The sequence below is a fragment of the Castor canadensis genome, chromosome 8, assembly GCF_047511655.1.
Source record: "Castor canadensis chromosome 8, mCasCan1.hap1v2, whole genome shotgun sequence".
NCBI classification, from domain to species: Eukaryota; Metazoa; Chordata; class Mammalia; order Rodentia; family Castoridae; genus Castor; species Castor canadensis.
In genome coordinates, this window is record NC_133393.1 from 84,620,666 (window position 1) to 84,630,074 (window position 9,409).

General features: G+C 52.2%; 1 protein-coding gene across 7 annotated transcripts in view; it reads right to left on the reverse strand.

Moving 5' to 3' along the window:
- Positions 1–2,234, reverse strand: part of Hdac7 (histone deacetylase 7) — a 36,681-nt gene extending 34,447 nt beyond the window's left edge. For 4 of the 7 annotated variants that reach the window (XM_020171724.2, XM_074083242.1, XM_020171720.2 and 1 more), the window contains exon 1: positions 2,091–2,234. In XM_020171724.2, coding sequence (XP_020027313.2) covers positions 2,091–2,109 — 19 coding nt within the window. In that variant the 5' untranslated portion in view covers positions 2,110–2,234. Of the gene's footprint in view, positions 1–1,951; positions 1,971–2,090 lie in introns of those variants that run through there. The other 3 variants (XM_020171721.2, XM_020171722.2, XM_074083244.1) reach the window with 2 other exon arrangements.
- Between the last annotated feature and the right edge of the window lie 7,175 nt (positions 2,235–9,409).

The window sequence follows — 9,409 nt, forward strand, 5'->3', positions numbered from 1 at the left end:
TTAATGAAAGGCCAGAAGAAAGAGGACAAGGAGATGAGGTTACAGAAGCTTCTGTCTTCCAGGTCCTGGGGCAAGCAAGCCTATAGCTATAATAGGGTCCTCATTCCACACCCCTTCACACATAGGTTTCCCACTTGCCCAAGGGTTTTTAATAGCCAAATGAGAAAGTTCCAACTCTCCTGCCCAAAAGCTACCAAGGACTAAAGTTGAGGTCCATAATCCCTAAGGCAAGTGGTGGACACTGACTCATCTCTTTGTGGTCAGTCCCTTCTGTTCTGTGCTCTGGCAAGTAGATTTGGAATTTTCTTCCCATTTTAGTGATGGGAAAACTGAGTTTAACTGTCAGAGTGGAGTGACCAACTTAGAAATGCAACCTTCCCTGCCTCAGGATCCCAGTGTAAGCCCCTGGTGGCCAAGGAGAACCTACCCAACAGACTGAGCTAAGGGAGAGAGGATTCAGGGGAACACTGCTCCCCTACTCCCATCACCCACCATTCCAGGTGTAACAGCAAGGGCAGTTCTGAGCTTGACTCCTGGCCTCCCGGGCAGCAAGGGACTAAAAGCAGGTGACAAGTCCCAGTCTTGGTTTACTGGATGAACAGACTGCTATGTGCCTCGGTTTCCCTCAGCACCAACTACAGAGAAGAAGATGTCTTAGTAATTAGGGGAAGAGCCGTCAAGGGAACAGAGCCCAGGAAGAGGGAGGTGCTAAGCAATTAAGAGCAAAGACACAGTTTGCAGGAACTGGAGAAGGGCCTGGGAAGGTATAAGAGGGTTGGCATGAGGAGGGAGGTATAGCTGGCAACCTAGCAGCCTCAGGGGTCCTGTTGCTGAGAAATGGGTCACTAAAGTGTCCCATTAAAGGGTAGGAACCTGAGTCATGATCTGCTTTCAGCCCAATGGGTGGACCTGGGACTTGAGGACGGTCCCTATGGGTCCAGGTAAAAGTCTGGGGAACTGGCTGCTGATCCAGTTGTTGAATTTCCAAGGGGTGGCTGAGGACCAATGCCCCATTATCACCCTAGAAAACGGCAGGCAAAGAGGAGCCTCTAGCACATGTTGAATAGGGGTGTGAGGAGGGATGGTCTACTGAAAGACAGTCGGTGTCCAGATGCAAGAGGCCTTTGGGTGTTCGGCACAGGCAGCAATGAGAAGCAGCAGTACTGGCCCAGGTCAGAAGCAAACAGGCAGCCAGAGGGAAATAGGGGTGGGAGGCAGTGCGTGACCTGCAAGCCCCAGAGTGCTCCCTTCCAATCTGCAGGCCTGGAAAGTCGGTGCTGGGAACCCAGCTTAACTACCAGATTTGCCCCTGTTCTCACACTTCCCAGCACCAACAGACCTGGGGCCTGGGGTAGGGGGTACATATCCCGTTCCCCACATCCCTCTGCACACACTCTGTGGTCCCCACCTTGGGAGCCCCTAACGGGTACTGACCTCCACAGTTCACTTGGGTACAGGTGTCTCTTTACCCTGATGGGTGAGCAAGGAAGGGCAGGGGGCGGTGCTCAGAGAAACCTCCCAGTCCAGGACCCCTCCAGGGGACCGCTTTCCCCCCACCGCAGGATCTAAGTAGGGCCCTGCCTGGCTCCACGGAGTGGGGGCGCTGATGTCCAGCCCCACAAGCCCGGCCCCAACTCTGTGGGTCCTGCCCTTTGCCCTCGCGCTTCCAAACCTTCCGCTCTGGAGCACCGCCCCCTCCCAGGGCCACCACACGCTCCCTGCCTTTTGGGTTCCCCTGCTTGTCCTCGCCAGGAATGGGGGTGATGGAATGTCCGACCCGCGCCCCGGCGGCCCGGGGCCTCCAACAGCCTCCCTCGGGCCTGTCGATGCCCCGGGGCGGGCGGATGTGGGCGCCCCGCGAGAGGCCCGAGCCCTGCGGCCCCGGAACCAGCCCGTGCCGGGAGCCTGCTAGAGCCCCGCGGAGCCAAGCGGGCGCGATCGGGGGGCTCACCCCAGGCCGGGCCCTCGGGGCCGACCGGAGCCCGAGCGGGAGCCGGAGCCGGAGCCGGAGCCCGAGCCTGGGCGGGCGGCGCAGGGTGCCGCGCGCAGGGCGGGGCGGGCGGGGCGGGGGGTGGCCGCCCAGTACTCACCAGCGCCGGGGCTGTGCATCCAGGGGCCGCGGCCCTCAGAGCGGGGGGCTCATGGCGGGGCGGGGGGCTGGGGCACCGGCCTCACATCCCCCCAGTCGCCGGAGGCTGCAGAGCGACTGTGAGACGGCGAGAGGAAGGGAGGGGGCCGGGAGGGGGAGGGCCCTGGCAGCCGGGCCGGCCGGGTAGGATGACAATGGAAGGAAATGCTTTATCTGAGTCTGAGAGCGGGCCAAGGGGGAGGGGAGGGAGGGGGCAGGCGCTCGCGGCCCTGGGACACACCACCCCGGCAAGCAGACACCGCTCGGCGCGGCGAGGCGCACAGGCAGGCGGCACACAGCGCACGGCGGGGCGCGGCACACCGCCCGGGAGGCAGCGCCGAACCCGGAACGCGGGACGCGGCCCGGCCCGCGCGCGGCCGCCCAGCCTCTGCAGCCGCGCGGCGCTCCGAGCCTCGCACAATTCCCGGAAACCCTGATACCTGAGCGCACGCACTCTTGCATACACAGCGTACACGAACAAGCATCCATGTTTACACACGGCTAGGATCATGTACACAGACACAGACTTCGGGAAGGACCCCTGTGCGCACACCCTCGTACACACACTGTCCGTAAGCATAGAGCCACACATTGGAACAGTTGGACACGCGTGGAGACCCATGCAAGGTCCCATGTGAGAAATCCCAGACGGACACCCCTGCCACCACCACCACAAACATACAAGTACGACTCGCCTCAGGAAAGTTCCAGGATTTGATTTGAATCACTGCCCAGCCCTCCCCCACTGGCATGTCCCCCCACTACACACACACACAATGCCTGCTGAGGGGAACAGAAGGGTCCAGCCTGTTCCTATTAAAAGAAAAAGGGGGTGGGGGCAGTGTGGATTTTGAAAGTTTTCTTTTTTTAAAGAAATTTCTCAAGGGATTTCCTTCCCTCCTCTCCTCTTCCTCGCTTCCATTCCTCTCCCTCTTCACCCCTCCTTCTTTCCCCCCTCCCAGTCCCTATGAGTCAAACTTCAGCAATGTGCCCAGTGTCCCCCAGTGCATTACAGCGGATCACAGAAATGTTCCAGTCTGTGAGTCGGAATGCAGCCGCCTCCAGCCCTCCCTCAGCTAATAAACTCAGCTCAGGACCAGCTTTGCACAGCAGCCCTCCTTGCCCCTCCCCTCCCACCCCCCTTTAGGCTGAAAAGAGGTTAGATTCAGGGGTCAGGGGCTGAGGACCTCCCCATTGTGCTTCCTGGCCAAGTCTGTCAGCCCTGTTGCCTCCAGCAATCTGCTGGTCAGAAAACTCCTGGAAGGGGAGAGGTCCATGACCCAGGAATACTGGACTCTCCTGTAGTGTGAGGTGCCACTAGAAAGCATCAAGCAGTTTCCTTTTGACTCTGGCCTACTCCCTGAATCCCAGGAATACCAGGAATCTACAGGAGGGGAAACTGAGGCAGACCCAGAGGTGGATCCATATCAGAAGCAAGCGTCCACAGCAGCCTGAAAGGGCTTGGCCATGCTGAAGATGAAGTTCTCACCACAGAAGTCTTCCCTCAGTCACACAACACGTGCCTCACTACCTGTTGCCACCTGTGATGCCTAGCAGCTGACTTCTCATTTCCGTCCCCAGCATTCACTTGGCAGGTGGATAAAACCCCTTTGTACCTGTAGACTTAGACTCACAAATTCCTCTCCTGCATCCAGGCCCTCCTACAACATAGCACCACAGCGCACACACATGCACACACACATCTCTGCCCCAGTGCCTCTGGGTACTTGGTGTGCTGGATGTTAGTTGCCATTGTTACTATTATTATTTCAGCCATTCTACATTGCTAGCTGTTCCCTATTCCATCCTCATACAGTCCTACTCTCTTGCTGTAGAATATCACGCTCCCTCCAAAATTAATGCCCTCCCCAATCCCTTTCTCTTCCTGTTGAAATCTTTTTACTCCACATTTACTCCTCAGTGCTTTGCCCTACACCACATTCTCTGGAGGCTTTATCTGATTCTTTTCTTTCCTTAAGGGACCCCTCCCCACCGTATTGGTCTTTCTCTCCACACTGATCTTCACCCACTTAGTCTACGAGTTTTAATCTCTTCCTTCTTCCCCAAGAGCATTCAAGAGTGGGTACCCATCTTGAAAGGTTCAACTCCTACCTCAGTCATGGCTGTATTTCTCATAGTGCTTTGCATAGAATTCAAACTCATTGTGGGGTATTTGTTAAGTCAGGACAGATGTTATGGCCGTTCAGGGCCATTCTTCAGCTGGACGCACCCCTCCAATACACCCTTTTATTCAATCACTACCCATGCTGTCTCTGTAGGACACCTCCTCTTTCATCCCAGGTATTTTGTCCCCAACCCTTGCCTCCAAACCAGATCACCCTCCTTCCAGATCCCTCCCAGAGATATATAGCCTTCAGAAAAACGGATTGTTACTGCAGACCCCAGACTCTCCCTTGCTGCCTCCCTCTTGTAACCCCACAATCACTCCCCCTCCCCCTCTCACTTCCCTAACTCCCAAGTAGCTGTTTCTGTACTAAAGTCAGGCCCTTGTTTGCTCACTTCTACCAGGTGCATCATTCATGTATTTGTCTGTGAACCTGCTTTTACTTTTTAATGTGATACCTGACTTCTGACTGATCTGAACAAAGAGATGTCTGACTGCCTGACTGTCCCCACAGTGCTTAACTCATGACTTTCTACACATACAAGGCAGGACTCATTGCCCCCAAACCATAGGCAGGGAGGAAGGCAGCATGTACGACCTGCATCTGGGATGCTGAAATCACTCCCTCCTTCCCCTGCCAGGTGTACTTACCATTCCACAGCCCCTGTCCCACAGTGGAGTCCTAAGACATTCTAAGCACATGTTCCCTGCTGGGATATGTTAGAGAGCCTACAGGAACCCCTAGAGACATGAGACAGAAAAATGCAGGCTACATTTTGCTCTCTCGTCTACCCTGGTTACCATGGGAAGCTTTTATAAAAGTTCTTGACTCCAGGCCTCTCTCAGCTTGCTTAGCTAAACACCTGTCAGAACAGACTAGCCTCAAAGGACCTGCCTTGGTTTCTTCGAGTCTTCTCTGGGGTCTCTGACCAGGGCAAAGCCTTGTGGGCACCCATCTTTGCTTCCCTTTGGGATTCTAGGCCTACTTGACCTTCTCTTTCTCCTTTCCTTCTTTCCTTACTAAGCTGCCTTTTACCAGCTGTTTACCATGTAGCAGCCCTATGCTACCCCCCCCCAGGCAAACATTAGATCATTTATTCTTAACAATAATCCTTGTTATGCTCATGAATAAAGTATGGCCCATAAAGGTGAAGAAACCTGACCAAAGTTGCACAACAAGTAAGTTACAGGGCCATTCATCCATTCAACAAATATTATTGGGAACTTACTTTGGGCCAGGATTCAAAGTTCCAAAAAGTCATCAAGTCTAAACCTCAGAGCTATGAGGCCACTCCTGTCTCAACATTGTAGATGTGGTGGCCACAACTTCAAACCCTCCCCCATACTCACACACTCCTCACAATTTCGTGCAGAACATTCTCATTCCCCAAAACCTAGGCAGGATCTCAGGGGACACTGGTTGCACAGGATTGAGTTGGGCTTGCGCTCATTTCTGGACCTGGGATCAAATGCCAATTCATAGAGTTTTGGGCTTGCAGATTAATAAGGAAGGTTAGGTCCCCAACTTCAAATAAAGAGTTTCATGGGACCAGGCATAAGAAGTAAAAGGAAGGAAGGGAGGGAGGGGGGAAGGAAAAGTAATTTAGGATTTATAGAGTGTGTCTCCTATGTCTCATATGCTTTTCAAGGTCTTTTCACTTACATGTCATTATTATCCCCATTGTTCTAGTGAGCAAACTAAAGTACAGAAAGACAAAATGATTTGCCCAAGGCCATGGAGCCAGTAAGTGACTTGATCCCCAGTGTGTCTGATTCAGAGCCTGTGTAATTTCTCCTAGCAGGTCAAAACAATGGAGAAATGGTGCCAGGGTCTCCTGCTTCAGCGTATCCTGGTTACTTGAAGTCCCTGTTGATCTATGCATGTCATTCCAAATGCCAAGTTTCCTGCCTCACTGACCCCATCCATGTGACCTCATCCTTATTCCCCACCTTTCTCTGTTGCATTACACAGGCTGGATCATTGAGCTGTGTGACTATTCTAGGTAGGGGTGGAGGTGTGGCTTTGAGTTTCAGGCAAGCAGACCCCCATCTGGAATTTCAGGATCTGAGACAGAAGTGCCACATCCTTCTAGGCCAGAATTTCAATGGATAAATCAAGAAAATGCTGCAACCACTCCAGATGGCTCAGGTTGGGAAGGGAGATGACCGTGGGGACTGGAGCAGGTGGAGAACTAAGTAAGTCCCTTCCCCCGTCGTCCCCTTACCTTCCTCCAGAGTCAACAAAGGTGATGTGGTTTCCCCTGTGGTCTGTTGCCCTAGACACCTGCAGTTCTGAGTATATGTGAATGTGTCTATGTGCCAATAACATGGTGGGGGGACATAAGGAGAAAACCCTGGGTCAGGATGGGGAGGGGCAGACAGGCAAAAACAGGGTCTCCTCAACTCCAAGACAAAGAAAGTGCAATGAATTCAAAAGATGGAAGAGGTTACCCCTTTGAGGACCACAGGTCCCTCACCAGGAACATACAGAGAGATGCAAGAGTGGGTATTAGGACTAGGAGTCAGGGAACTTTAGTTCTAGCCCCAGTTCAGTCATGAACTTCCTGGGTGATACCTTTCTAAGTCTCAGTTTCCTGCTCTGTAAAGTAGCAAGATCATGGCTACCTACCTCACAGAGCTTGTGTAAAATCATATGAAAAATATATGCAGACGTTTGTACCACTGTCTTATTTTTGTTTTGTTTTTGGTGTCCCTGGGTGGTTTGAACAGTGCCACTGTGAGTTTTAGAGTTTTTGTCCCAATAGCATGTGAAATATTATAATTACTTATTCTAGCTCCTAGATAAACCACACACACACACACACACACACACACACAGGGAATGTGGAGATAAAGAATGTTAAAGACAAAAACAAAACACAGCCTCTGCCCTCATACTGATCGTAATGTATTGAGGAAACCAAACAAACACATACCATACTTGAAAGCCTCTTACAAAGTTAGCTATTTAAAAAATCTCTTGGTCTGTGTGATCTTGACCAAGTCACAGCCTTGCTCAGCCTCAGTTTCTCATCTAGCATATGATCATCTCTGCTTTTCTCTTCTGAGTCTAAAGCTGTTTTCTGACTCTTGTTCTAAGTGTAAATGAGTACATGGCAAAGAAGAGAGACCAAGCAGATCAGGGCAGAATACGGTCTGGATGAAGCAGGCAAGTGTTGAGTGTCTAGCTGGGTTTTGAAGGAGCCCAGAAGTGTGAATCAGTGTGGGGGAGCGGGCAGCTGGGGGGGGGGTGTTAACATTCCAGGTAGGGAGAATGGCATGTGCAGGGCGAGGCTGTGTAGCAGAGTGGTGGCAAACAGATTAGTGAGACTTAAGAATGAGATTGGCAAGGGCTGGAGGGAACCTGGGGAGGAAGTCGGGAAGAGAAGGATAGAAGGGGCAGTCCCCAGGGCTGAGCAGCTAAGCTGGGAAAGTGGGGGAGGAAGATGGGTGGGGAGAGACTCTCAGCCCCAAAAGTTGGTGCCAAAGCCCATCCAGCCAAACTCCGCCCGGGAGGGAAAGCAAGCTGCCCTTGCCAAGATGCCCCACCCACCAGGGAAGGCCCTCCCTGCTCTCCCAGCCCTGCTCCCAGCCCTGAGGTAAGCCAGGACCCCTTAGGCCAGGTCCTTATTCACGATGGACAGGGCAGATGGGGGTACCACCACATCCTTGCATAACAATAACGAGCAGCAGCAAAATAATAATAGTGATAATAATGATGATAACACCTGGCTTCTGATAAAACCCCACAGCAGCAAAACCTCACAATGTGACCATCCTGTTTACTAGAATCAGCTTCTGAGCTGCACGTGATTTATAAGGTTATCCAGTCTACAGAGTTCCCCAAACCTGACACTATAGCAAAACTACTTAAGAGAACCTGTGAAAAATCTCTCAGCCCCATTGCAGACCCAGTCAAACCCTGAAGCTCTCCTGGTTATGCTAAGGTATGGATGGCTAGGTTTGGGGGCTCCCTGATCTAAATCCTACCACTCCTCTTACAGATGAGGAAACAAGGGAGAAATGGCTTGCCAGAAGTAATATGGTCAAACATCAGCGGGTACAGACAGAGGACTTGAGCCTCTCAGCTGCCAGTGCTCCTTCCACAGCCTGATGGCTCAGCCAGAAATGCCTGTGCCAGCAGAGATTATGGTCAGGGAGGCAGTCACCGAGCCATACTCTAATCATGAGTGAGAAGAAATTCATGTGAGTTGCAAAATACCTTTCTACAGCCAGATCACAATTACTCGCTCCAGTGGTCCCCTGTAGGGACGCTGTGATCTGCTCACTGGCCTGCTTGACATTCAGCCTTGCCATATCCCCCAGCACACCCTCTGTTGCCCTAGTGAGTTTATCAGGTGGAGGTCAGGATCCCAGTGTGCTACATATCTCAACGGTTCTTCTATGGAGGTATGCACTTCTGCCCCGGAATGTCCAGGAGAGACTGTAGAGAAGTTTCTGGCCTAAGGATAATTGCCTTTCCCCACTAGGAGTGTCTTTTAAGGTGGCTTTGAATTATGTCCCTGTGTGTCAGGGCAGTAAAGGCAGCAAAGAGCTGAGGTGAAGTAGAAATGAGGATGACTAAGTTGGGAGGCAAGTAGGGGTGTCCTCGCTAAGACTTTGAGACACCCCACCCATTCGGAAGGCCCTTTATGCTCCTCTTCATCAGATCATATTTATTGAGTACCTACACTGTCCCTCCCAGGCACAGAGGCAAAATAAGCCACCAGTCCTATGATGGAAGAACTCATCTTTTCCTAGGAACCAAGGGACAATCTAGGAAAACAACCTGGAGCACAGAAAACTGTCTGACAAGGAACTCCAATATCATGAGCTATAGAGGAAATATTGGCTTACAGGGTGATGGAAGTCCCTGTTGGAAGGGACTCAACAGGTCATTGGGCCATTATGGGCTAGGGCAAGGGTCTTGTTTTCCCCTCACTGCTAAGTACCAGGTATCAGAGGAAGCCTGGAACAGTGATTCTAGCAGTCTGCCTGGTCAGATCCCTCATTCCAGCTAGGCCTAAGTGGCCAGAGTAAAAAGGCAGAGGAGATAGGGATAAGTTGCAGACAATTCCTCTTCCTGTTGAGGAGACCCAGAGGCCAGGGCTTCTGGATTCTCTGAAGTTTTCAGGCAGTCAATTAAAAACATGTAG